The 26,614-nt window shown below is 42.2% G+C and overlaps 1 protein-coding gene across 1 annotated transcript in view; it reads left to right on the top strand.

Annotated features, from left to right (window-relative positions):
• Positions 1 to 26,614, top strand: part of BRAF (B-Raf proto-oncogene, serine/threonine kinase) — a 1,627,514-nt gene that overhangs the window by 1,209,266 nt on the left and 391,634 nt on the right. The window contains exon 16 of the mRNA XM_044088485.1: positions 25,403 to 25,521. Within this exon, the coding sequence (XP_043944420.1) occupies positions 25,403 to 25,521 (119 nt within the window). The remainder of the gene's footprint in view (positions 1 to 25,402; positions 25,522 to 26,614) is intronic.

The following is a 26,614-nucleotide window of genomic DNA, read 5'->3' as shown; positions in this document are numbered from 1 at the left end:
CTGTGCTGGTTACCGAGATGTGTTTCAGATAAGTACCCCATTGGAGTTTCATCTTTTCTCATTCTAATTTTATTTTTGTGAGTTTATATGGATAATCTTCTGTAGTGTCTGCCTCTTCTGAGACACTTTCTAAGCTTTTGCCTTCTACTAAGCTACTTCCTTCAGATAAAGATAGTTAGGCAAAAAGGTATATTCTGTGGCCACCCTGGCTTTTAGGGCCATCAGTTACCAGACTCTTATGACCAGTTATGTTTTGCACCTTCTTTCTCAAGCCTCTCAGGCAATTTCTGACCTTCCTGATTCAGAAGGGAAGCTGTAAGCCCTTTCTTTATTGGGTTTTGTCTCTCAAGTAACCCATCATTCTATTAAGTGTAGTAGCGATTCAACTGATACTTCTTCTAGGGCTGCTGCTTTTCATTCTGTTCTGAGGTGTTGCTCTTTGCTTCATCCCTAGCCCTAACCTGATGACATTAAAGCTAAATTGTTTTATGCTCTCCTTGATAATAAGATAATTTTTTGCTGTGCCACTGCTGAGCTTTTTAAGTCCCTCTAGGATAAAGGCAAGGCCTTGCAGGAATTGAAACCTATTTTTGTTTCTCCTTATACCTAAATTTCAGAGGAATTATCGTTCCAAATCCACCTTTATTTGCAGACAGTCTCACCTTCCACCTAAGGGTAAAGGTTTCTAGGCATGTACCTCCAGCTAAGTCTACTTAGACTCCTGCTTCTCAGAAGCCTCCTTTTCAGGACAAGCCATTTTCTGATAGTTTGCATCCCCTTTCCCTAGACCAGAGTCTCTTATCCTTTCGTCTTTCCTCTTCAGTCCCAATTGGTTAAGGATCACTTAGAGTCTTTAGTTTTGTCTGTCATCCGCTATGGATACTTCATGGTGTGGAAATCCCTTCCTCCCTTTCTGGGCATCCCTCAACCTCTACAGGAACAGCTTCTTTTCTTCCTAGAAGTGCTTCAGGCCCTTCTTCCTCAGGACACCATTCAAGTTGTGCCCCCTACCCAGGAGGGGAAAGGTTTTTATTCCAGGATGTTCCTGGTTACCAGGAAGGAAGACACCTGGAGACCCTTTTTAGACCTTTCTCAGCTCAACACCTTTCTAAACGTCCCCTTCTTTCAGATGTTGTCGCTTTAAACCCTGATGTTCTTCATGTTTCACTGTTGCAGTCATCACACTTGGTTGTCTGCCTGCAGGTAGCCCTCAGTCGGCCCGAATACCAGAGACTTAGCATTTCTGCGTCGGTTGCTGTCGCTCCAGGACTGATGTCAGGTCATCAGGGATATAAAAACAGGCAGCCAATGCCATTACATCAGTCTTTCTTGCCGAGGAGCCCAAACAGAAGCAGTTCGCACAAGTGCCAGTTGGCCGCTATCTGAGTTTTTCGTTTTCAAATTGAATCATCCTGAAGTCTTCTAAAGCTAAGTACCCCATTGGGGATCTTTTTTTCTTGCTCTAACCGATGTCAGAAAAAGTTAACAATTGTCTTGCCTGTGGAAACCAAATACCACACCGAGATTTTCATTCTTACTGCGTCACCTGTTTAGGCCCAGTCCACGACGGGCCTCGCTGTTGGTTTTGTGCCTTGTTCAACACCCGAACCAATCGTCATCGGGCCCTTATTGTCGCTAAATACTTTTGTTCTCGATTTCTGTATTCCGAAATGGCTTCGGTAAGCCTTCAGGCTACCGATATTCCAAAAAAACATAAGGATAAAGGCAGAGACAGACCGCACAGGTCCAAAACTGCCGACGACGCTTTCATTAAGCTATTCACCAGTTTGCCGGTACTCATCCGGTATGCCACGAGACTCTTCTTTGACTATGGAACCTGCAGATGTCTCTACCTTGGATGGGTCCAGAGCCGATGAGCAGGCATCAGCTTCTGAGGAAGGTCTTCGCACTACCGATGTTCGACACAAACCGACGACCTCTTTCACATCTACAGGTCTAAAACTACAGAGTTTCTAAGGCCAAGAGTATGTGCTACGCCTAGAAAACTGACCAAAGCGCATGCACCGGCTTCCTTGCCACAACATCAAATGCTTAAAATGGCAGAAGACCTTATGCTGGTTAGGGGAAGCCAGCCTTCCCCTGCTAAGAGGAAAAGAAACCAGTCCCCCTGCAGCTTCAACAGACCAAGAGTCCGATGATTCTGAGGTATCTAATTATGAAGACATGCCCTTATCTGCTTATGAAAATTCTGATGTAGAGGAATCCATTCCCTCTACCTCTCCTCCAGAAGATTTTTCTTTTGGTGAAACCTTACATACCTTAAGAGAGCATTTCCATTGGGAATGCCAAGACTATCCTCAGTCCAAAAAGAGACTCAGATAATTTCTAGATTTGCCACAACATAGGCCTTTAGCAATACCCCCAGTCCTGGAAGTTGTTGATGTCTTTATGGAATCCAGCCTTACCCCCTGATACTTTACCCCTTGCTCTTAGGAAACCAGACAGGTACTACAGAGTACCTGATTCTCACAAATTCCTTTTCAAAAATCCTACTGCTGATCCAGAGATCATTTCCCAGGGGCCTAAAGGTATCAAAGCTACTACAGCTAAGAATCCCACCCCTTCGGACAGGGATTCCAGAGCTTTGGACAGATGGCATAAGAAAGCATATACCTCTGCAACTCTCGCCAATAGGGCTCTGAATTGTCAGTTTCATATGCTGAAGTACCAACAACATATTATGGAACTTAAGCAAAAAATAGCAAACTTTACAGACACTGCAGAAAGCAAAGAATTGCAAGAGCTAATGCATTCTGCAAGCCAAGTCAGAAAGCATGCATTGCAGTGTGGTTTTGATGCCCTAGAAGCATCTTGCAGAGCAGAAGTCACTGGTTCTGTACTGAGAAGACATTCTTGGCTTAAGGAACAGACCTTGCCAGAACATGTCAAAGCAAAGTTATTAGACGCTCCTTTGCACAAGTACAGTCTGTTTGGCACCAAAGCAGAAGAGGTTCTTAAAAAGATGGAAGAAAAAGCTAAATCTATGCAGACAGTTAAAGAATTTTTGCAAGTACAGCCTCGTAGATTTAGTAAGCATTGCCCCTCGAAACATTGGTCCTTTCCAGCCCCTTCAAACCAAATCCAGGGGTAACAGGCCACCCAGACTACAGTCTCAGGGTATGCAGAGACCTAAGCAATGGAGTGCCTCCACCTCCAAAGCAGTTAGTGCTAAGCCAACCCCTTACGGAAAGAATTCCCAATGACTTCTCAACTCCACTCCCCACCTCTGCCCAACTACTTGTGCCCCTAGGAGGAAAACTTGCCCTTCATGCAAAAAACTTGATTTTCATCACCAAAGACCGATGGGTCCTCAACATTGTATCCAAGGGGTACATGTTTTACTTCCACTCACTGCCACCCCAAAAGGGTTCCCAGACCTTCCTCCAAACCAGTGGGCAGAGGCACAAAATCAAGTTCAATCCCTGCTCTCTCTAAAGGCAATTCAACCTGTTCCTGCGGAACAGACAGGCCAATGATTCTATAACAGATTCTTCCTGGTACCCAGAAAAGAGGGCACTTGGCACCCAATCCTAGATGTGTCAATTCCCAACACCTTCCTGGTGGTACCAAATTTCAAAATGCTCACCCTGCAGCAGCTTCTACCTGTGCTAGCCAAGGATGCCTGGTTAGTCACCCTAAACTTTAAAGAAGCCTATTTGCACATCCCTATAAGGGACTCATGCAGGAAATATCTACGCTTCAGAGCAGGATCTATGCATTATCAGTTCTCTGGACTTCCCTTTGGCTTATCCACTGCTGCCAGAGTATTCAGAAAATGCCTGGCTCCAGCCATTGCTTACTGCAGACAGAGAAATATCCACATTTACCCATACCTGGACGACTGCCTGATTTAGGCAGACAGTCACGAAATGCTCTTGGAGCACCTGACATGTGTAAAAAACCTTCTAACCTCCCTGGAGTACACCATCAATGAAAATAAATCACAACTTGTCCGCAGTCAAAAGATTGTATTACTGGGTGCAAGCTTGGACACCGCATCCCAGATGGCATTCCTCACTCCAGAAAAACAAGCCTATCTGACAGACTATTTTACTCACATGGCCACCAGAACCCAGCTATCCGCAAGGAAAATCCTGCAGGCCCTAGGGTTCATGGCCTCATGCATCCTACTAATTCCATATGCCAAACTGCATATGAGGAAACTTCAGTGGTACTTGAAAAGTCTTTGGTGCCAACATTCTCATGACCTGGAAACAGTCATTCATATCATACCCTTTCTAGGAACAGAGTTTCTTTGGTGGGCAGCAGCATGCAACCACAACAAAGGACTGCCCTTTAATCAACCCCTCGCCGCCCAGACCCTAACCACAGATGCATCAGACTATGCATGGGGGTCACACTTGGACGGCAAGTGCATTCAGGGCCGCTGGAGCCCAAGTCAAATTCATCTGCACATCAACCAAAAAATGATGCTAGTTGTACAGCATGCTCTTACAGCTTTCAGATCCCCACTGTCACAAGGACACCTGCTAATAAAAACAGACACCCACAGTTATGTGGTACATCAACAAGCGGGGGGAGGGGACACACTTACCCACTCTGCAGACTAGCCATGGCCCTGTGTAACACAGCCTTGGACATGCAGGTCCATCTGCAAGTTCAATTCCTGCCATGCAAACAAAACTCACTGGCAGAGGACTTGAGCAGAAATCTCCTAGATCCATATGAGTGGCAATTAGAGCCCAGCACCTTCAACCTTCTGATTCAGAAATGGGGTACCCCAGAGGTGGATCTATTTGCCTCTCCCTGCAATCATCAGCTCAGCAAATTCTGCACCAGGACTCCTCACAGCAGTGCCTGGAAAGTGGATGTCCTATCCTTCCAGTGGGTACATCTCTCAGTCTATGCCTTCCCCCTTTGCCCCTTCTCTCGAGAGTATTGCTCAAGATAAGACAGGACTGACGAAGGACAATTCTGATTGCCCTGGACTGGCCACGCTATTACTGGTACCCACTCCTGCGCACCCTGGCACCTACACCACAACCCAACCCTGTTCTCTCAGCAGGGGGGGGGGGGCAGATCTTGCATCTGCAACTGTAAACCCTAAATCTTGCAGCCTGGCTTATTCTGGGAATTCTCCCCCTGTAACCAGCCTAAGCAAGCAGGTGCTGGACGTCATTCTTGAAGCCAGAAGGCCCAGCACAAGGAAATCCTGTGCTGATAAGTGGAAAAGGTACTGCTCCTGGATGCAATCTAAATGAGAGGGCACAAACCCGTGCTCTCTGCCTCTAATCCTGGATTACTTAGCAGATCTACTCCACAGAGGCCTATCCTTTTCCATTAAGATCCATGCCTCTGCCATTTCAGCTCATTACAACACTGAGCCACCTCTCTTCTCTCACCCTCTTATCAAACAGTTTTTGAGAGGGCAAACCACTTAAGGCCGCCAAGGAGGGCACCCAGCCCTGCTTGGGACCTTAACTTTGTACTGGAAATGCTCACGCTTCCCCACTTTGAGCCTGCAGCGTCTAAATTCCTGTCTTGAAAAACAGCCTTACTTCTGGCCATCACTTCAGCTAGAAGAATGTATGAGCTACAAGCACTCTTGGCTGTGGAACCCTTATTTTCCATGCTGACAGGGTTTCCCTCGGGACTAACCCTTCCTTGATGCCTAAAGTGGTATCCAGTGTGGCTCTCAACCAAGCTATCCATTTGCCAACCTTCTTCCCTAATCCTCAAAATAAAGGGGAAAGGATCCTGCACTCTTTGGATGTGCACAGACAGCTCAGATTCTACCTTGATAGGACTAATCCCTTCAGGAAATCTGACCAGTTACTAGTCAGCTTTGCAACAGGGGCAGAGGGCAAGGCCATTTCTAAACAAACAATTTCCAAATGGATAGCACTCTGCATCCATTTCTGCTACAAGCACCATGAGAAACCAGCCCAGCAGGGGGTCAGAACACATTCCACTAGGGCAACTTCTACCTCTACAGCATTCTTCAGGGGAGTCCCTACCAGAGACATCCCGGAAGCTGCTACCTGGAGTTCTGTACACACCTTCACCAAGCATTACCACCTGCCTATCTTTTCCAAATCCAGGGCGGGTTTTGCAACAGCAGTCCTGCAAGGCATACTAGCCAGCCCCAACTCTTCTTGACTGCCTCCACTCTTCTTCAGTATTGGGAATCTACCCAAGTGTGATGACTGCAACAGTGAAACATGAAGAACATAGTAGAGTTGTGTACACTTACCATAAATGTAGATATTCAAGTGTATTCACTGTTACAGTCCTGGTTTCCCTCCCTCCAGCCCCCTTGTTTCTCTCTCTCTTTCCTCTCTATGCCTGTTACTTACCCCTTTCAGGGGATTCGTATTTACTTTTTATTGGTGGTGTTTTCCCCACCATAACTTAGCTCCCTATTTGGGGGGCTCATGACATTTGGGGCAAGAAAAACTGATGTAATGCCGTCGGCTGCCTGTTTTTATACCCCTGGTGACCTGACGTCAGTCCTGGAGCGATAGCAACCAATGCAGAAAATACTGTCTCTATGGTATTCAGGCCAACTGAGGGCTACCTGCAGATAGATAACCCAAGTGTGATGACTGCAACAGTGAATGCACTCGAACATCTACATTTATGGTATGTGTACACAACTGTACTTTCCTCTTCCCCAGACCTTCTTTGTATCTCTGGATCTCAAGGATGCCAACCTCCACATCCCCATCCACCCCCCTTTGGAAAGTTTTTACGTTTGTGTTTATTCCTTGCAATTTCAGTTCTCTGCTTTGCCCTTTGGCCTTTCTACAGCCCTAAGGGTATTCACCAAATTCCTTGCTCCTGTCATTGCCTTCTGCAGGTTGAGAGAGGTTCAGATCTTTCCTTATCTAGATGACCTGCCTATTCAGACTTTGTCCCCCAAGGTTTTGTTTCAGCGCCTCCAGTTTACTGTTTGTCTGCTACAAAGCCTGTGGTTTACTGTAAAATTTCAGAAATCAGTCCCGGTTCCTACTCAGGGTCATGTTTTTCCTGTGTTGCAGGTTCCAGACATTTGCCACTCTGGCGTCCCTGCCTCCACCCAAAGCCCTCTCTCATTAGCCTTTTGTCAGTCTCTCCTTCTTCATCTGGCTTCAGTCAGTCAGGGATTTTCTCAGGGTTCTAGGATTCATGTATTTCACCATTCCTATGCTGCTTCGAGCCGGGCTGCATTTGAGAAAACTACAGTGGTGCCTCAAATCACTGTGGCTTCAGCACCATCATCCACTGGATTTCCTAGTCCGCCTTTTTCCATGTCTCAAACTTGAGCTTCAGTAGTGGATTCATCAACTTTCTCTCAACCCAAGGCTTCCTTTCCATCCTGCAGTCCCATCTCAATAATATTTTTCGGATGCTTTGGACAGGAGGTGAAGAGCTTCCTTCGGTTTAATCAAAGTCCAGAGTCTCTGGCTTCCCCAGCTCTCCTTTTAGCTGTTCAGGCTTTTCATTCCATCTTTCTTCCAAATTTCATATTTTCAGAGTTTTCACAGACAATACCACAGTGATATTGTGTATCGACAGTCAAGGGGGAGACGCAGTCCTACCTTCTTTGCAGACCCACTTCTCAGGTCTGGGAACTAGCTGTCCAGTATCAAGTGACACTTCAGGCGGTCTACATTCCTTCAGAGCAAAATATAGTGGCAGACTTTTTGAGCCTGTCCAGCAGACAAGCTCATGAATGGATGTTTCACAGAGAAGTGTTTCTGGACATTGTTCATCGGTAAGATATTCCTCTTATAGACTTTTTTGCCTCTCCTCTGAACAGACAACTTCCTCTCCTGTTCCAAAGTCCCACGTTATCTGGCTTGGAAGTTGGAAGCTCTATCTTTTCCTTGGAAGAGGATGTTTCCCTATGCCTTGCCTTACCTTCCTTTCCCTGGATTCCGAGGGTCCTGGTCAAGATCAAGCCAGACTTCCTCCAAAATCTTGCTGGTGACTCCCTTTTACTCCAGACAGCATTGCTTCCTCACCCTTCATTTAGCCAGGGCCAATTACCACAGTTTACAATACCGGGTGGATCTTCTCACACAAGACAATTGTCTGTTATCCATCCTCACTGGTCCACTCTTCAATTGATGCTATGGGGATAGGGTTTTGATCCCTTTTAGGCAACTGTGTTCTGAGAATGTGCTTAAGGCTCTGTAGGGTGGCAATAAACCCACTACCAGGAAATCGTATCTGTCCAAATGGAAAATAATTTCTGTTTGGTGCCTCTGTCAGCCTCTGTCATAACCAGGGTTCCTTTTTCAGTAGGGGTTCCTCTGGTTCTCTTATTTATGTGAGTTGCTCCATGCTGGGTTACCATATTCTTCAGTTAAAGCTTACCTTTCAACTATTTTTGCTTGTCTGCTCTTGACTCCTCTAGCCTGTAGGTTTTGGGATCAAACAATTTCTTAAAGGCATCCTTCATATTAGGCTTTCCAGGAAGCCCGTCGCACCTTTCTGGGACATCAGTTTTGTTTCTGAAAAACTGACTCAGGCTTCTTTTGATTCTGCAGCTTTTCAGCTTCCTTGCAGCATTGTACTTAAGACTGTTCTTTTGGCCCTTACTTGAACTAAGAGAGTATCTGAATTTCAGGCTGTTCTAGATGTTCCTCCTTTCTTAGTTTTTCACAGGGACAGGATGTCTCTTCATACTAATCCTTCATTTATGACAAGGTAGTCAATGAGCTGTCTCTTAATCAGTCTATTAATTTACCCTCATTTTTCCCTTCTCTGCAGTCTGCTAGTGAGAAGGTTCTTCTCACCTTGGGTTTGCATAGACCGCTCAGATATTATTTGGCTAAGACCAAGGCCATTCACAAATCTGAGTACCTTTTTTTTTTCCTTTCATCCCAGGTCTTTTCTTCCTGGATCTCTAAGACTTTTTTTTTTTTTTTTGTTACTCCTTTCATGATGGATGTCTCTCTGCCTCTGTAAAGGCTCACTCTGCCAGAGTGGTTCTTCCTTTGATGTCTTTTTCAAAGGACTGAACACTAGTTCCATCCTTGAGGCTGCTACTTAGACTTCAGTCCATACGTTCACTAAACATTACAAGTTGGATGTTGTTTCCAGAGCAAGAGCTGGCTTTGCTAGAGCTATCCCACATGGGTTTCTAGATAGCTCTTCTGTGCCTTCCTCTTTCCGAGTTTCCTCTTAAGCTTTTGTACACTCCATTATGTAAAGGATACTGCAACAGTGACTTGGAAGTACATAATACAGTTGTGTAAATTCTTAAAGTAGATGTCCTTCTCTTCAATGTTGCAGTATTCGCTCCCTCCCTCCTCCCCTACTGTTCTGCTCTGTTATTCTTGAACAAACCAAGAAGAAACTTTGCAGTATGGAGGGTGAGAAGTTCACTCCTTGAATTATGTTATGCACCTAGTTCACTAATAAAAATCGAACTGCAAAATATGTACTACAAAATAAAATAGAACATAGTAGGTAGTGCACAGTTGAGTTAAAAATAGAATACCCTTTTTGAAAATCCTTTATTAAAACACAAAATGATATTCCATTTTTAACTCGACTGTGGACTACCTGCTATTTTCTTTCCCTGTAGGCCAACAGAATTTTGATTCCCTTTTAGGCACCTTTTTTCTGAGGACATGCTCTGGGTTCTGCAGGAGGCCAGGAAACCCACTACTAGGAAATCCTACTTATCCAAATGGAAGAGATTTTCCATTTGGTGTCTTTTTCATAACCTGGACCAACTTATTGTGGATGTTCCTGTGGTTCTCTCTTATTTGCGTGAATTGCTCAATGCTGGGTTGTCATATTCTTCTATTAAAGCCCACCTCTCCACTATTTCTGCTTGGCTGTCTTTAGCTCCTCCTTTGGCCTCTAGGTTCAAGGCCAAACAGCTTCTTAAAGGTGTCCTTCATATTAGACCTTCCAGGAAGCCTGTTCCTCCTTCCAGGGTTCTAAATTTTGTTTTGGAGAAACTGACTTGGGCTTCTTTCGAGCCTGCATCTTCAGCTTTCTTACCACATTGTTCTTTGGAAGACTGTTTTTTTTTTTTTGTTAGCCCTTACTTCTGCAAGACAGGTGTTTGAGCTTCAAGCCCCTTATATTGTTCGTCCTGTTTTAGTTTTTCATAAGGACAGAGTGTCTCTTCATACCAATCTTTCTATTATGCCTAAGGTGTGAATGAGTTGTCTCTTGATCGGTCTGTTAATTTGCCCACCTTTTTTTCCTTCTCAGCAGTCTGCTAGTGAGAAGGTATTGAAAACTTTGGATGTGTATAGACAACTCGGATTGTATTTGGACAAAACTAAAGCTTTTCGAAAATCTGATCAGCTTTTTGTTTCTTTTCATCCTGGATCATTAGGTTTGGCAGTTTCCAAGCAGACTGTTTCCTCTTGGATTTCTAAAGCCATTTCTTTTTTTTGTTGTAGTCATGGTAAGAGCCTTCCTTCTATGGTCAACGCTCACTGTGCTACGACTGTGGCTACCTCTGGTGCTTTTTTTGAAGGGATTGGATACTAATTCTATCCTTGAGGCAGCTACCTGGTGGTCTATGCATACCTTTACCAAGCACTGCAAGTTGGATATCATATCCAGGGCTAGATCTGGTTTTGCTAGGGCCATTCTTCATGGGTTCTTAGGCTCTGCTGGCCATTCCTCCTCCGTATCTTTTTCCTGAGCTTTTGCACTCTCCCTCTTGTTAAGAATACTGCAACAGTGTAATGGAAGGACATAGTACAGTTATGTAAAATCTTAATATAACGTAGATGTCCTTCACTTCACTGTTGCAATATTCAATCCATCCCTCCCCCCCCTGGTCTTTTGTCCCTCTGGCTGTGTGCTTTACCCTCTGGTATCCTAGGGCTAGCATACCTCTTGAGGGTGTCAGTTCTAAGGATATGTGTGGATGTCACCTTTATGCCCTACATCTAGCACAGGGCGCATACCTGTGACGTATGGCATATCATTTATAACCTAAAGGCTTTGGTATACTGGCTGGACGATATACCTTCATAAGTTTGAAAGCACATTCTTTGAATCTGCATATACGTGAACTGTTTAAGCGAATTCCGGCATGCTGACTTCCCTAAACATCATAAATGTATCGAATTTCGACATTTCCGTTCGCTCCACCGCCAAAACGAGTGCTACCATGGGTCAAAAAAGGGGTAAGATTTTGTAATTCAGCACTTCGGTTTTCGCAATTTTTGAATTTCGCAGTTTGCAGTTCACGGCAGCAGTTTCGAAGATGTGGCTGTCAGGCTTATGAAGGTATACATGGCCGGACATCGGGCCACCCTTGACAGGGGATCCCTCATGTTAAGAATACTGCAACAGTGAAGAGAAGGACATCTACTGTTATGATAAGGTGTTACAGCTTGTCTCCACAATCTAAACTCTATGGATACATATGGTTATGCTTTCCTATATGAATCAGCTTACACTTTGTGTCATTAAACCTCATGCCATTAAGTTGGGCCCATTCAAAAATAGAATCTAAACAGTACTGGAGTACAAGTTGCTCATTTACAAAAGTAACTACCCCTGACACTTTTAAAACATCTGCAAACTTTCCAACCCAACATCTTATCAGCTGTTAGAATATTATTCATAAAAATTATGGAAATGAAAAGGACCTAACACTGAGCCCTGGGAGACTCCCCTAGGTATAAACAGATCTCTTGATCTACCCCCCCCCCCCCCCCACACACACACATGAATACAAATGGTCACAGTGACTAACATGTTACATAGCCAATTTATAAACCATCCAATGACAAATGGGTTAAATCTCCAGTCTTCTAAGACCTTTATAATACAATGATGGGGTACTGAGTAAAGGGACTCAGATCACATCAACTGCCAAGTCCATATAAAAACATATTAATTTAGTTGCTACAGATCTTCCTGATGTAAAGGCATCTTGATAAACATTAAAAATGTATGGTCAGGCATGCTTTATATAATCACTAATAGAACCCAACTGGTCTAGAATTCTCGGTACCTAACTTATCACCTGCTTTGTTTAATGGAACAGTAAAGGCTCTTCAGTAAGTAGGAACAAAGCCATACTTTAGATGTATTTGAAAGAGTTGTAGAATATATTTAATACTCTTCTTTAATAATGATAAGAAGACCATTTATGCCATCAGAACCAGAGGCAGTGTTTACTTTGATTTTGCTCAGTGCTTTCTTAACTTATCCTTTGTAATTAAAGGGCAGTCATAAAATGTCCATTGTACTATGGCCAACAGTAGCATTGCTAAAATACTCTGCAGACCTTTCCACCATTACTCCTGGATAGCTTTTTTCTAGTTTAACATCACATAAAATGCTAATTTTAGGAGTTCCAGCAGTATTTCTTTGCATTACATATTTATTAACCAGTTTAGGATCGTTACCTAAATTCTGACCCAAGTTCAACTCAGAATAATCAGGAAATCCAAGAGTAATTACAAGTTCACCAACCACTTCTTTATACGGTTTTATTAGACACACTATACTCTGTGTCCTACAGAATGCTAAGAGGTGCCCTGTGTCTCTGGCATACAAGGCATCCTTCAACCCAGTACTGATGGATATACTGCATATCAGCAAGTCAAGTGGCATGGTCTAGGGATCTAAACATCTTTCGTATCATTAACAGAACAGTTTGGAGGGACAGGAATATCTCACAGAGGATACAGCTGCTCTAGAACAGTCTCCCTATCTACATAAAACAAAGTACATACCTGTCCATATTCAAGCACAACTTGGATTTGTGGATGGGAAACAAAAAAAGTACAGTACCCCAGGACTGCCCCCTATACTACTGAATTGACAGAGGCAGCTCCTAAATGCTTTATCTCGTGCATGGGCCCCTTCAGATTATCTATGGTACGATCTCAGTTATTCTCATTAGGGGTGGTATATAATTATCAACCATGGGATGGGTAAGGCCAGTCTCTAACCAAATGAGCACAAAAAGGGAAATCGGCTACGTTTAAAATGGTCAGCAAGGGAAGCTAGCCTAGTACTTACCTGTGAACCTATAAGGATTTTATCTATACCTTTCACAACACCCTCTTTTTCTTTTTTTGATACTGTTTATTTTAAGGTTAAACCAAGGAAGGTTAGAAGACCTATGGGAAACTTTTTTTTTCAGGTACAATTTTCTCTAGTAATGCATACTGTTAAGAATTAACCTAGAGATTTATAGTCAGCTCAATAATAATACCAGTTTGATTCAAAAATGGCTTATATCCAATAGTTCATTTAACAGTAGAATGGACAGAAGAACCAAGTGGAAATGAGATGATAATATTACTGACATCAACTTTCTGAGAAGACATAACCTTGTTTAGGATACTTTCACTGCTGGTATACATGTTCAGCAGAAAAGTAAGAATTTAAAAATTATCCAGCATACTAGACTCTTTCATGTACATTCCCTTCAGTTCTAATGAGATTAAGGTTACTGCCAAGAATAAAGCTCGTCCCCATGACAGCCCACCATAGTGTGATTGTCCAATTCTTATATTCTTCCTTTTTAAAGAAGATGGTCTATAAAAACAGTTTTGTTTAATATCTTACCTATGTTGAAAATTATTGCAATAATTTCATAAGAATCACAATTTATTAATAACTGACCCCAGTGTACTTTTTATATAAACTGAATACTTTGATACTTCTAGACTCCTCTTCTTTCAGCTTTTCCCAGTTAGAGGTCGCCACAGCGGATCAGCTGTCCTCTCGTGATTGGCAGTGGAGTTTTACAGTGTCGAGTTGTCAGCCCAGCACCCAACCTTCCACCGAAGGCACATGCACGCACGCACTCACGCCTAGTGCCAATTTAGAGAGTCCAAGCCACCTACAGCATATCTTTGGGATGTGGGAGGAAACCCAAGTGACCACAAGGAGAACATGTAGACTCTGCATGGAAGGCACCCAAGAAAAACCCTTTATAAGAAGCAAAATTTATCTGGGGCAAAAGCATAATTTATAACAGTTCTCAGTAATAGCAGCAATATCGCGTTTATATTACGCTGTCGAAAACTCAAACTGTGGACAGCGTAATAATCGACACGAAAATATCGAAACCCCCGAAAATTGAACACACACACAAAAAAAAAACAAACACCAAAACACAACACAAATTGCTCTATGCAGGGTGGCAAGCCCCACTGCACCCCCCACACCCTCCGCTACTTAAATATACCAACTCTGAGATCACGCTACATTGCAGTAAATGGAAATCTCCCCTTAAGGAGATTTCCGTTTACATGTGCGATGACTTTCACTTTCTACATTTTGGTGCCGACAAGATCAGCTTCGATGCTGTCTGCTTCGACAGGGTGAAGTAAACCCGTAATATCAATGGAACCTCACATGTGAATTCCTAGAAGGACAAATTACCATAAATAAGACTATTTACCACTTCATGGCTAGCTACAGAACACCCTGCATGTCCCATTCTGTGCATGCTAGCTATCAAATCACATTAAATGAAATTCCTGTTAAACCCAAGATTTTTCTACTGGGGGTCTTCAACTGTCATCAGTAAATTAGCTGACCTGAACTGCCAGTGGCCGGCATGCCTAACGCTTCCTTAATATTACAAATGCTAATAACTCTTTCACAAATAGTTAAACATCCTACTAGGGGCCCCAGTATCCCTGATCTAGTCCTCACAAATATGATCATTTCTTACATATGTCCATATGTATCATTATTCCTTATTAAATCATACCCTAATATAGTGACATTTTCCTTTAAAACTGGTGGTACTTCCCCCGTAAATAGCTTTGTGTTTAGGGAGTTCCCAAATGTAAAGCCTCTTCAGTAACTTGATGACTTAAATAAATTCTGCTGTAATCCATCTCTGAAGGATCCCATTGGTAAAGCTGCTGTCTATGCCTCAGATTTCTACTCCCGCTTAAATAGTTGTATTGGTAAGGCTTTACCAAATATAATGAGAAATTTAAAAACAACCCCCCCTGTGGTGGAATGCCACTATAAAGAGATTATATGACAAGAGGAAGCGACTGCATAATGTTTATAAGAAGTCTCATTCTACGTAACTTAAGAGCACATATAAGCAAATTAACCAAGAGCTTAAGGGAAGTGTTATGAAAGCTGAGTATGAAATAAATAACCATTAAAACAAACAAAAAAATAACCACTAAATCCAAAAATAATGGAAAATCTTTATCACGCTGCACTGTTTAGACTAGTCCACAATAATACTGCACACTGTCACCCAAATGAAATAGCGAATATCCTAGCTAACAAATTTAGTACAAATTTTACTCCACCTAGAGTTATAGGTATTCCACAGATTGTAGAACCCCAACCATTCCTTTTGTTATGGAACAAGTTTGCTCATCCCTCTCAAAACTAAGAATCCTTAATGCATGGGCCTTGGTAACATACCAGGTAGCCTGATTATCAGTGCCATATGTGGTCTTTCTGAACCCCTACATAACCTCTTTAATCTAAGCCTCTACACTGGTTACATTCCTGAAGACTGGACAACAACTATTATAATGGCATTACACAAGGGTGGCCCAACCCTAGACACTTTAGTTTCATTAGCCTTATATGTAAAGGTATGGAATGCATTATCTCAGGCTTCATTAGTCTGGAGATAGAAAATCTTTTAACCCTGGACCTTCATCAGTTTGACTTTGTCAAAGGAAAGCCCTGCTTTTTTAAACTCCTTAATCTCTTTGAAAAAGTAACTGAAGCAGTGGGTAGTGGTTATACAGTTTGTACAGTATATCTACACATGGCCAAGGCCTTGACACTATTCTCCATGCAGGGATTATCGACTAACTTGTAAATATATATATAAATCCTTTTATTGCGTGGTGGATAGCTAACTGATTGTCTGACAAGAACCCATGTAATTAAGAGTCACAGGTGCCACTTGTGAAAACAAAAATGTTACCAGTGGTGTACCACAGAAGCTCAGTTTTAGGCCCCCCCCCTACTTGGCATATATTTTTCAGACCTTCAGGCTATCACTTCTGACCTATGGTTAATTCTTTTTGCACACGACTAATCGGGTGTTATGCAGTCTTCACCTGACTCACAGTTGGTGCAACATGGTTAGACCAGGTTAACAATTGGTTCAAGGATAATGGTCTCAAATTAAATGTAAAACAATGTAGTATTAATTAATTTTGGTAAATAAAACCATTTCACTTGTCATATAATTGATGAACCCCTCCATTCAGACACCTGTTAGGGGTGTAGGTATTCTTGTTGACAATTCCTTATCATTTGACCATCATGTCTCCAAACTGCTGTGGAAAGTTTCTTATCTGGTTAATTTAATTTCCAAAGGCATCTCCAGCAGATCCAAAGAAATTTTAATTCCCCTTTACATATACGTTATCTGACTCATTATTGAATATAATGCATCATTTGACATACATGTATTTGTCTAAACATGTTGCACAACTTGAGGCCCCAGGCATTCATAATTAAAAAGGTTAGTGGCCTCAAAAAATCTTGGCTGTCAAGAGAGACGGGTAGCCCTTTCTCTGTACTTGCTCTTACACACCAGTCAACAAATACCTGTCTACCCTTTTGAACAATGAAAAATCCAACCCTGTTTGGACCTACTGTTTCTTTGCATAACTAATGGTACCTCAAATACTCTTAATGGAACTAAACCTTCTTCAGCAACTAAATAAGACATGATGGCATGATATATTCATATCCCAATGTATCTGTCACATTTGGAATAAACTTTCACTAAATGTCAAACTGAGTAAGCATCCCTTCCATCTTCAAGGGAAACCTAGATAATTGGATGGGTAGCCACAAATTCTCTCCCAGTTTATCTCGTCTTGCCCTCCTTGAGGCTAGGGAATCTTTTGAATAGGGTTTTTTGGCTAGGCTTGAAATGGTCTGCAGACTGATTGCTTTGTACTTACCTATGGACCTACGTTTTCTAAATCTACCATTAGAGAAATTCCATCACATTTGTTATTCATACTGCTTGATTCAGAACCATACACACTGAGCAGAGTGGATGAGAGTTGTTGACCACAACTGTTAGCTGAGATATACAAGTATCCTGTTTTTTTTTTTCCGATTATTTATACAGATTATTGTTTCTAACAATTAATATATAGCACTTTTATTGACTGCTTTTTAGTCTTTGAGTGTACTTTATTGCTATTAACTAATCTGCACAAGTAACTGATTTGTTTGCAGTTAAAAGCATTCTGTATCTTTACAAATCTTTATCTGTTTAAAAACTTTCATTTGTGGCTTTCTCTAGTGCTTACTGTGTCTGTAGGCTATTGTTTTTGTCGCAACCCCCCCCCCTCCCAGTTGGTGTCTTGCTGTTATACTTGGTGGCTTTGCAGTTGCCCACCCCTACTGTAAATCTGATCTGTGACACTCCTCCCAGTCTAGTGTCATTAGCTCATTCTACCTAATACAGAGAGAACATTGGATAAGGCCTTCTGTTTCTCCTTTTTCCCTTTCAAAAAAAAAAAAAAATTTTTTTTTTTGCCTGAATCTCCTTGTGTTCTGACTGTGCTTCTCAAACATTTTGGAAATATAGAGTATATTTCAGAGCATTTATTATAACTGTAATTGCCTTAATATTGCTACAACTCAAGTGCTCTAGGTTGCACTGCATCTGAAGTGTTTGTGTGTTTTAGCTGCTTTTCTGTATATATAGACTTCTCTGTTTCTTATCTAAATAAGCTCTGCAAAGTTGTTTTATTGCATTCCTGCCTGTATTTCTGAGTTTTTTGCACTTTTAAAGTTTGTTTTTGCTTAGTTTAACTGGTAGGCTACACATTCAAGTGCGCTAGCCGAATTAAAGCATTTACTGTGTTTCTGTACCTAATTTCTGCTACTGTGTAAAAAAAAAAAAAAAGAAAGAAAAAGAAAAAAACAAAAAAAATATCCTTGTTTTCCCGCCTTTACTGAACTAGAATAGTCCAGTCTTCAGGTATTGCTGATCTCTGGGCTGTCACAGTTCCTGTGTTGCCCATATCCTTATTTGGATAGGAGGAAGCTTCTTTGTTCACCAGTGAGAGTGGGGAGCTCTGAGCAGCCTATCTGTCCCTTGAGGAGTGGTTCCAGCCCAGTGACTTGTAGCTTATTGGCTGTTTTAGGCCATTTCCTATCTCTTTCTAACCCCCTGCTTTAAAGCCAGCTTTAGCGTGCTTTTGTGTTTGTACTTGAAAGTTTGTCCTGTTTGTTGCATTTACCTGTTGAGGCTACACAGTCTAGTGCGCTAGCCTGTGTTACATATTTATTGCATTTTCCTGCTGTTTGTTGCAAAAAAAGAAAAAAAAAAACAAATAAATTATCCTTGTTTCCCGTCTTTCCTGACCTAGAGTAGTCCAAATACAGGCTTTGCTGTATTCTGGACTTTTGGAAAGTTACTGTGTTGCCCATTTCCTTTCTTGGATAAAGGGAGGCTTCTTTGTTCACCAGTGGCAGTGAGGAGCTTAGAGCAGCCTATCTATCCCTGGAGGAGTGTTCCCAGCACAAGAATCTGGTAGTCTATTGGCCGTTTTGGGTCAATTAATAGCTCTTTCAATTCCCCCTGTATAAAACCCGCTTTGGCACGGTTTTTGCGCTTGTTACTACTCAGCCAAGCTCCTCGTGGTCCTGCAGAGTGGTGCTAGCAGCAGAGAGGATAAAAGAGCGACTGCTAACCTGATAAAAGTGTTTTTTTTTTCCTGCTAATACCTGGGCGACTGTCCGATCTAGCTAAACTGCAAGTATTTCTGCTTCTTGAACTGTTTTAAACTGTTTAAAGTTGTTTTTGCATCTGCACTTTTAAAGTTTGTCCTGTTTGTTGCATTTACCTGTTGAGGCTACGCACTCAAGTGACACTAGCCTGTGTTACATATTTATTGCATTTTCCTGCTGTTTGTTGCAAAAAAGAAAAAAAAAAATATCCTTGTTTCCCGTCTTTCCTGACCTAGAGTAGTCCAAATACAGGCTTTGCTGTATTCTGGACTTTTGGAAAGTTCCTGTGTTGCCCATTTCCTTTCTTGGATAAAGGAAGGCTTCTTTGTTCACCAGTGGCAGTGGGGAGCTTAGAGCAGCCTATCTATCCCTGAAGGAGTGTTCCCAGCACAAGAATCTGGTAGTCTATTGGCCGTTTTGGGCCAATTTCTAGCTCTTTCAAGTCCTCCTGTATGAAACCCGCTTTGGCGCGGCTTTGCGTGATTTTGCACATAGCGCAGCATCGGGCAGCTCGCTTAATTGGGTTTAAACCATTCTCGGCTCCACAAAGCCTGCTCTTCACTTTTTCCCTTAGAACTGATCTAGTTCTCATAATAAACACCCTATTCCTACTCTAAAGCCTGACATTTGCTCACTAAAGCAGTTATATAAGTCAGCACTAAAAAATTAAAAGCACTACACCCTCACAAACTCCCCTTGAGTACCTTGTTCTCCATTGGCCCTTTTTCAATTATAAAGGAATTCCCAATACTATTCTAGCATGTCCAAAGGTCAGTTGTCAATCTCCTCTCCGGTCCAGCTGGTGAATCTGGGAATCTTGAGGCAATGTTACAACTGCCTCATGTACACAGACAACCCTCTCCTCCTCCCAACAAATTCCAACACATGTGAGAGATGCAACCATATAGCCAAATTGGAGGCTAAGCTCTCTCAACTCCTGTACTGGCGTAACCAGTCAGGAGGAGAAGGAAACCACACTCACTACAATTCCAGTCTCACATAGACCTACCACGACAGCAAACCAAATGCACAAAAACATACTCGGATGCTCTAAATAAAAATCTGCCTAAGCAGCAGAGACCTCCAAAGCAGACACCCAAGCAACCGCTACCCCAAAACAAAACACATGCAACACATAGCTCACAAAGCCAGTGTGCCGAACAGTCACAGCCCTTAAGGCTAAACAACACACCTGATACACTTGTAATAGGTGACACTATCGTCAGGCACACTGACGTCCCGCTCACCAGGCTGAACAAGGAGAAGGTCACGGTGAGCTGCCTGTCGGGCGCTAGGATCCACCACATAACACAAGCACTCAGGTCACTCCAAGACAAGTACAAATATGACTCAGTCATTGTCCATGCTGGTGTGAATGACCTGAGACGTACCTCCCTGGACTACATGAAAAGTGACATAGAGGAGCTCTCTGAGCATGTAGCCCAGGCCGGTATGACCCTGACCTTGAGTAACATCTTACCCTCACCAAGAATGATGCCACAATATGAAGACAAGATGATCAATTTCAACAATTGGCTTAAGTATTGGTGTCATTCAAAGGGGATCCAATGCCTGTCAGCCTGGGATGACATGCTCGACAAGCCACGATGCTTCGCTAGGGACGGCTTGCACCTGTCACCCCTGGGCTTTCGGATATTAGCAAAGGCTCTTGCTACCCCCATAGTCCCTTTTTTAGGCAAGGCTCAAAAGACAAACCCACCTCCATAGGTATCACAAGGGATAAGAAACTAAGAGTAATGCTACTCAACGCCAGAAGTCTAAACCTCAAGATGCACGCACTCGAAACTCTCCTTAGCATGGAGAACATCGATATCTGTGCAGCAACAGAAACCTGGTTCAAGGCTCCTGAGAGCACCTCAGCACTACCAGGTTATACCTCATACCATGCTTTTCGGCCCCAAAACTTGGACCGAACCACAAAAGGATGGGGAGTATCAATATTCGTCAAAGATACCCACACCTCCAGGTTGGTGGCACAGCACGAAGCATCAGAGACTATCCATGTGCAACTAACAGTGGGTAAAACTGCCTTCCAGTTTATAGCCTGCTACAGACCACCCTCCCAAACCCAGGAACCCCACTCGGCCTTCCTGAGAACACTGGAAAATATGAAGGTCTCTCCAAACACCATTACATTGGGCGACTTCATCTACCCAAACATAGACTGGGAGCATTACTCTAGCTCCAAATCCCTAGCCCAAAGGTTCCTAGAATTTATAAACTCAAATGCTATGGAACAACTTGTTACCACTCCCACAAGAGGGGAAAACGTACTGGACCTGATCATCACCAACATGGGGGCTCTATGCTCCAGACCATAAGTGTATCCCTCACTGGTAAGATCAGACCATAAACTAATCTCACTGGATATTCACATCCTGACCCCACCCCCTGCCCAGAAAACCACAGTGAAAAACTTCTCTAAAGCAAATTTCACACTCCTCAAAACCGAGGTGGAATCCTTCGAAGCCCCCGGGCCTGTGGAAAATACGGCCCAGACCGCAGAATCCTTTTTTAAACGTATTCTATGAACACCTTCAGGAATACATGGATCATGCAATCCCAAATAAAACCAAGACCCAATCCTCCAAAGGCAGGCGTCCTGTCTGGTGGACCCCAGCCATAAACAAACTATACAATAGAAGGAGGAAGTTACTACATGATAGAGCAAAATCCCAAAAAGGGAAGGCATCTCTGATCAGTATTAGCAAAAAACTACGGGCACTCATAAAATCGTCTAAGGCCAGCTTCGAGAGAAAAATTGCACAGGACACTAAGGATAATCACAAGGCTTTCTTTAGTTATGTTAGGAACCCGGGTGGGAATTCCCAGATATGTTCAGAATTAGTCCAAAATGACAAAAAATACACCGAACCTACAGACATTGCCAACATCCTAGCTGACAGGTTCAGTGCAAACTCCCCTCCCCCCCCACCAGAAGGGCAAATATCTATCCCAGCAGAGTGCTGCCCCCCTGACATCTCAGATGCTTAGGTAAGAGCCGCCCTCTCCAAAGCAAAAGACACAGCATCAATGGGACCAGACGGTGTCCCGGGCTGCGTCCTACATGAACTCCAAGAAGAGCTAAACCCAATCATAAAACTACTGTTCAATCTCAGCCTTACTACAGGATATGTACCCAAAGAGTGGCGTACAGCAACAGTGGTCCCTCTCCACAAAGGTGGTGCCTCAACGGATCCTGGAAACTATCGCCACATAAGCCTGACTAGCTTGGTCTGCAAAGCTATGGAAAGGATCATCATGGACCTCATAAATAAAGATATTGGGGACCTACAGACACTGGATCCTGCCCAGTTTGGCTTTGTTAAGGGCAGATCCTGCCTCTTAAACCTGGTCGATTTCTTTGAAACAGTCACCAAGGCCATTGACGAGGGGAAGGTGGTCCACACAGCCTACCTTGACCTCGCAAAAGCCTTTGATACAATACCCCACTTGGGCATTATAGATAAGCTCACCAGCTTAAATATAAACCCCTATGTCACTAGATGGGTTGCAAACTGGCTCAAGGACAGAACCCACATGGTTAGAATTGCTGGAGCCATGTCAGACTCCAAACCAGTTACAAGTGGCATCCCACAAGGCTCAGTTCTGGGACCTCTCTTGTTCGGTATATATTTCTTGGAGGTACAGGCCAACACGGAAGGACTGTGGCTGACCAAGTTTGCAGATGACTGCAAACTAGGCGCCATAATCAACTCTCCAGCCGACACAAGCATCCTACAAAAGGGCCTCATAGAAACAGACAACTGGTGCCAGAGCCATGGCCTCAAGCTAAACAAAAAGTGTATAGTCATCCCCTTTGGCAAAAACAGTGTGCCCACAAATTACCACATAGGTGATAATCCATTAAGTACGGAAGAAGTAATTAGGGAACTGGGGACCCAAGTTGATAGCAATCTCTCATTTGAAAACCACGTGGCCAAAGTGGTTAGAAAAACATTTTATATAGCCCACCTAATCATGAAGGGATTCACATCTAGATCAGGGGAGGTCATCATCGTGCCTCTTTACTCATCCCTCATCAGGCCCATAATTGAGTACAATGCCCCTTTTGTGATGTACCTTACCAGACACCTGCAGCAACTGGAAAGACCCCAAAAGTACCTCACCAAGAGGATCAAAGGGCTCAAACAGATGCCATATGCTGCCCGGTTAAAGAAACTCCAGCTCTACTATGTGGCATACCGCCTGCTCAGAGGCGATCTGTGCCTGACATATAAAGCCATGTCCAACCCGGAATTAATGGACATGCTGCACCTCAGAAAATCCAAATCCCATCGAGCTACACGCTCGAGAGACTTGAACCTCAGCACTGAAATAAATAGGACATGCTGGAGGGACAGATTCATAACCCAGAGGCTCCCTTCACTCTGGAATAAAATCCCAGTCCAGGTTAAGCAGAGTCCCTCATTGACTCTCTTCAAGAGGAATCTTGATGAGTGGATGGGAGATCGTAGGTTTACCCCGGGTATCACTTCTGTGTCACTGTTAGACAGAGGCACAGTATACTAACCTCGAAAAAGGGCATAGCAAAATTAATTTAAAATGGGTGGCGAAAGCCAAACACACTCTGGCTAGGCTTATAAATGCCCTAGGGCAGATAGCCTAGTATGAACCTATGAGACCTACATTATCCATGTGTTGACTAGGCTTTCTTCCTGTAGGGATATCACTCTACCTCTAAAAAAAAAAATCTTTAACAAACAAGTTGTGGTGTAATATTTTATTTGCCATGGGACTAAGATGAAGGCCGTCCTTTGCAAAAATAGTCTTTACTGTCAGCCACATATTTCCAGAAACAGAAATGACCAGTTTTTGATTCTAACATCTGCTTTTCTAATAAGACTGTTTAGTGTACTAGCCTCAGCACTTACCCCTGAATTATGCTTTAGAGTTGGGATTATGTCAATAAAGAATCATTTCACATTTATTTTGTTACAGTATATAATTATTTCTTGTACTTTCTTCAACGGTAGCTCTAAATCAGTTATGCCTTCTTCATTGTTTCCTCCATGAACCATAATTGCTGCAAACCACGTTTCTTTTAACTGTTCTTTATTACCATTTAGTGTCTTTCATTTTTGCACCATGGAGAGCACTTATATAACAGCCCTGAGTTTATCAACACTACGCAGACAATTTTTCATGCCAGTAAGCACTGACTCGCATATAACAAGGATTGACTTGGCCACCTTTGTTACCTAGTATTTCCAAGTTATTTTCCCAAGCTTCTGCATTCTCATTTACAACACAAGGGGCATTACTACAAACTCTGTAATTTGTATCTCAGAATGTGAAGTAACAGTTGCTTTAAACTCTTAAGTGACTGTCCATGACTGTCCAAGCTATTTCACCAACATTGCCAACTTTCCCATGAGTCAGTGAAGAGTTTCCCTAAACCATTTTGTCTCATTTTGTTTTTTAGTCATTTTTTCAGCTGGTGATTTACTTAGTGATATTAATTGATCTTGAATGGGTTCCATTGACCTTTTACTCTTCCTTATGCTTAGTCCATTTAAAGATACACATCTTAACCCCCTAGTCAATAGCAATATTTCCTGGGGATGAATTTAGAGATGTATTCCTATACTGCTTTTTCCATTCATTTATAAAAAATTAAGAGTACCATAGCCTACATAACTTTTCTGAATTCTGGCAACTTTGTACCACTTTATTAAATGTTTTATATTTCCTACAAGTGTGATCCTTTAAGTCAGTAAAATCCTTTCTTTCTCTGATGTTTGTTATACACAGTACACTTTAACAATTCTTCTCTCCATCCAGGTCTGCTAGTGCTTGTTGCTGGGTCTCTCCCTGATCCAGGTCAACTATTAATGGATAATAGTTATCTTCCTCACCCACTTCACCAACACTGAATGCTAGGTTCCTCACCCACTCACATCACCATTTCTGCTTGTTCGGTCCTTACCCATATAGGTTAGCTTTCTCTGTATGTAGGTCTCTCCCTTGCACACTTCAGCTATCTCAGAAAGCTACAGCTTTCTTCCACACAAGTCATATTTCTGGCATCAGCATCCAGTGTTTAACTCTGGTTCGACCACACGTCTGACTGTGTGGTTAACTCTGTCATTTAGGGAGTTCTGCATTTTTCTCATTTGGTTAATTTTGTGTGTTCATTTTGATGATATAATGTACGTCAGCAATTTCCTGCTCCACATTTTTTCCTTTTGGTTTTGTTCTCCCTTTTCTGGCAATATTTCAGATATGTTTTCCTAGTCTTGTTCATTTTATATATATATATATATATATATATATATATATATATATATATATATATATAAAAAGAACCATGTTTTTTTCACATCAGTCATTATTTTGTTTTTCCTTCTGAAATTACTTTTCCTGTTATACCTGCATTCCAGTGGAATTCTGGTCAATGTTGCCTTAAATTAGTTTTGCCAAAGAAACATTTAAATGGGTAGTACCCCATCAATCTTTTGTTTGAAAAAACAATTCACTGCCTGAAAATGAAGGGGTTTTAGTAATCAGTAAGAAATTCATGACCTCTTGAGGAAAAAAAATACTGATAGCCATGTGTTGCAGAGAGTTCATTGACTAATGCAGTGGATATTTTTAACTGCATAATAACATAAACTCTTGAATTTCTAACATTATCTTTTTTTCTGTTTAATTCCAAAGGCAGTATGTTTTCCTTAATATACAACAGACATTTTCCTTCATGAAGATCTAACGGTAAAAATAGGTGATTTTGGTTTAGCAACAGTGAAATCCAGGTGGAGTGGATCCCATCAGTTTGAACAGTTGTCTGGCTCTATTTTATGGATGGTAAATAGTTCCCAAATTTAATGTCTGCCTTTTATACTTTCATATCTGGATTAAGAAGCAGGAGTGTTGCTTAAGGAACTTGTTTGTCTGTGCATTATAATTTGATCAGATTGATAAAAATAGAATTCCATGTATTTTATTGTCACACACAAAATTACCGTTTTACTTTGGTCTTTCTCTGTACTCTCTGACTACATTTCCTGTGCCAGGTTTTTCAAAGCTGGGCATATGGCTTGCGTCTAGTCACTGTAGTGTCATAAATGCCTGCTTGGTGGTGTCAGCAAAATGCTGCAGCTTCTACCTATTTTGGGTGCCAAAGACCAAAACTCTTTTTAATGCAGGTTTCCCAGATTTTTGCCATGGTCCTCAGTTTTTCCAGTGCTGAAATAAAGCATAAGTTCATTGGTCTCCCATTGCATTTTCAGGCAGAAGCATTTATGATAAAGATTTTGTGGCAAAGTTATGCCTACCTTTGTGACCACTAACCTTGCTACAAGATCACTGCATCAGCAAGGAAATTTCATATTCATTTCTCTTGATTTTATTTGGTAACAGGTTAAGTACACCAGTCTATTAAGTCCTCTTCAACCACATTCAGACATGATGAATTGCTTTAAGTAAACATAAATATGAAATGAAAAATGGCTAGTTAATGATCATCAGTGTCAGAGAGAGGGGGTGTGTTTCAGCAGTGTGTAGATGTAATTTAAAAGACAGAATTTGATTCTTTCGTAAAAATACCAGTGTCTAATATCAAGATCAGCTGTATTTCTGTATGCTTTCCCAGCTCAGAGAAGCATACACGTCTGCCAGTGCTTGCTTTGACATCACTCAATGGAGTGGAAGTATGCTTTGCTGCTGTTCCTGTGTATCTCCTTCAGGAGGGGGTCTTTGTAACAGTAAATTGTATCATTTCAGTTTATCCACCATATTTGCTGTTTTTCCTGTTTGAAGTTTTCATCAGCTGTATGCTCACTGCTTTGAATGTCTGTGCTGGTCTTGAAGTAGTATTTCATGGGACCTTTATTAGTGAATACAGCACAAACTGGTCACCACCCAGCAAAGAGTTCCAAACTGCAACAAGACACCGCCA

This window comes from Protopterus annectens, chromosome 11.part0 (assembly GCF_019279795.1).
Source record: "Protopterus annectens isolate FY-2018-M chromosome 11.part0, PAN1.0, whole genome shotgun sequence".
Taxonomy (NCBI): Eukaryota; Metazoa; Chordata; order Ceratodontiformes; family Protopteridae; genus Protopterus; species Protopterus annectens.
The sequence above is the reverse complement of the archived record's forward strand: the minus strand, read 5'-3'. Positions and strand labels throughout refer to the sequence as shown.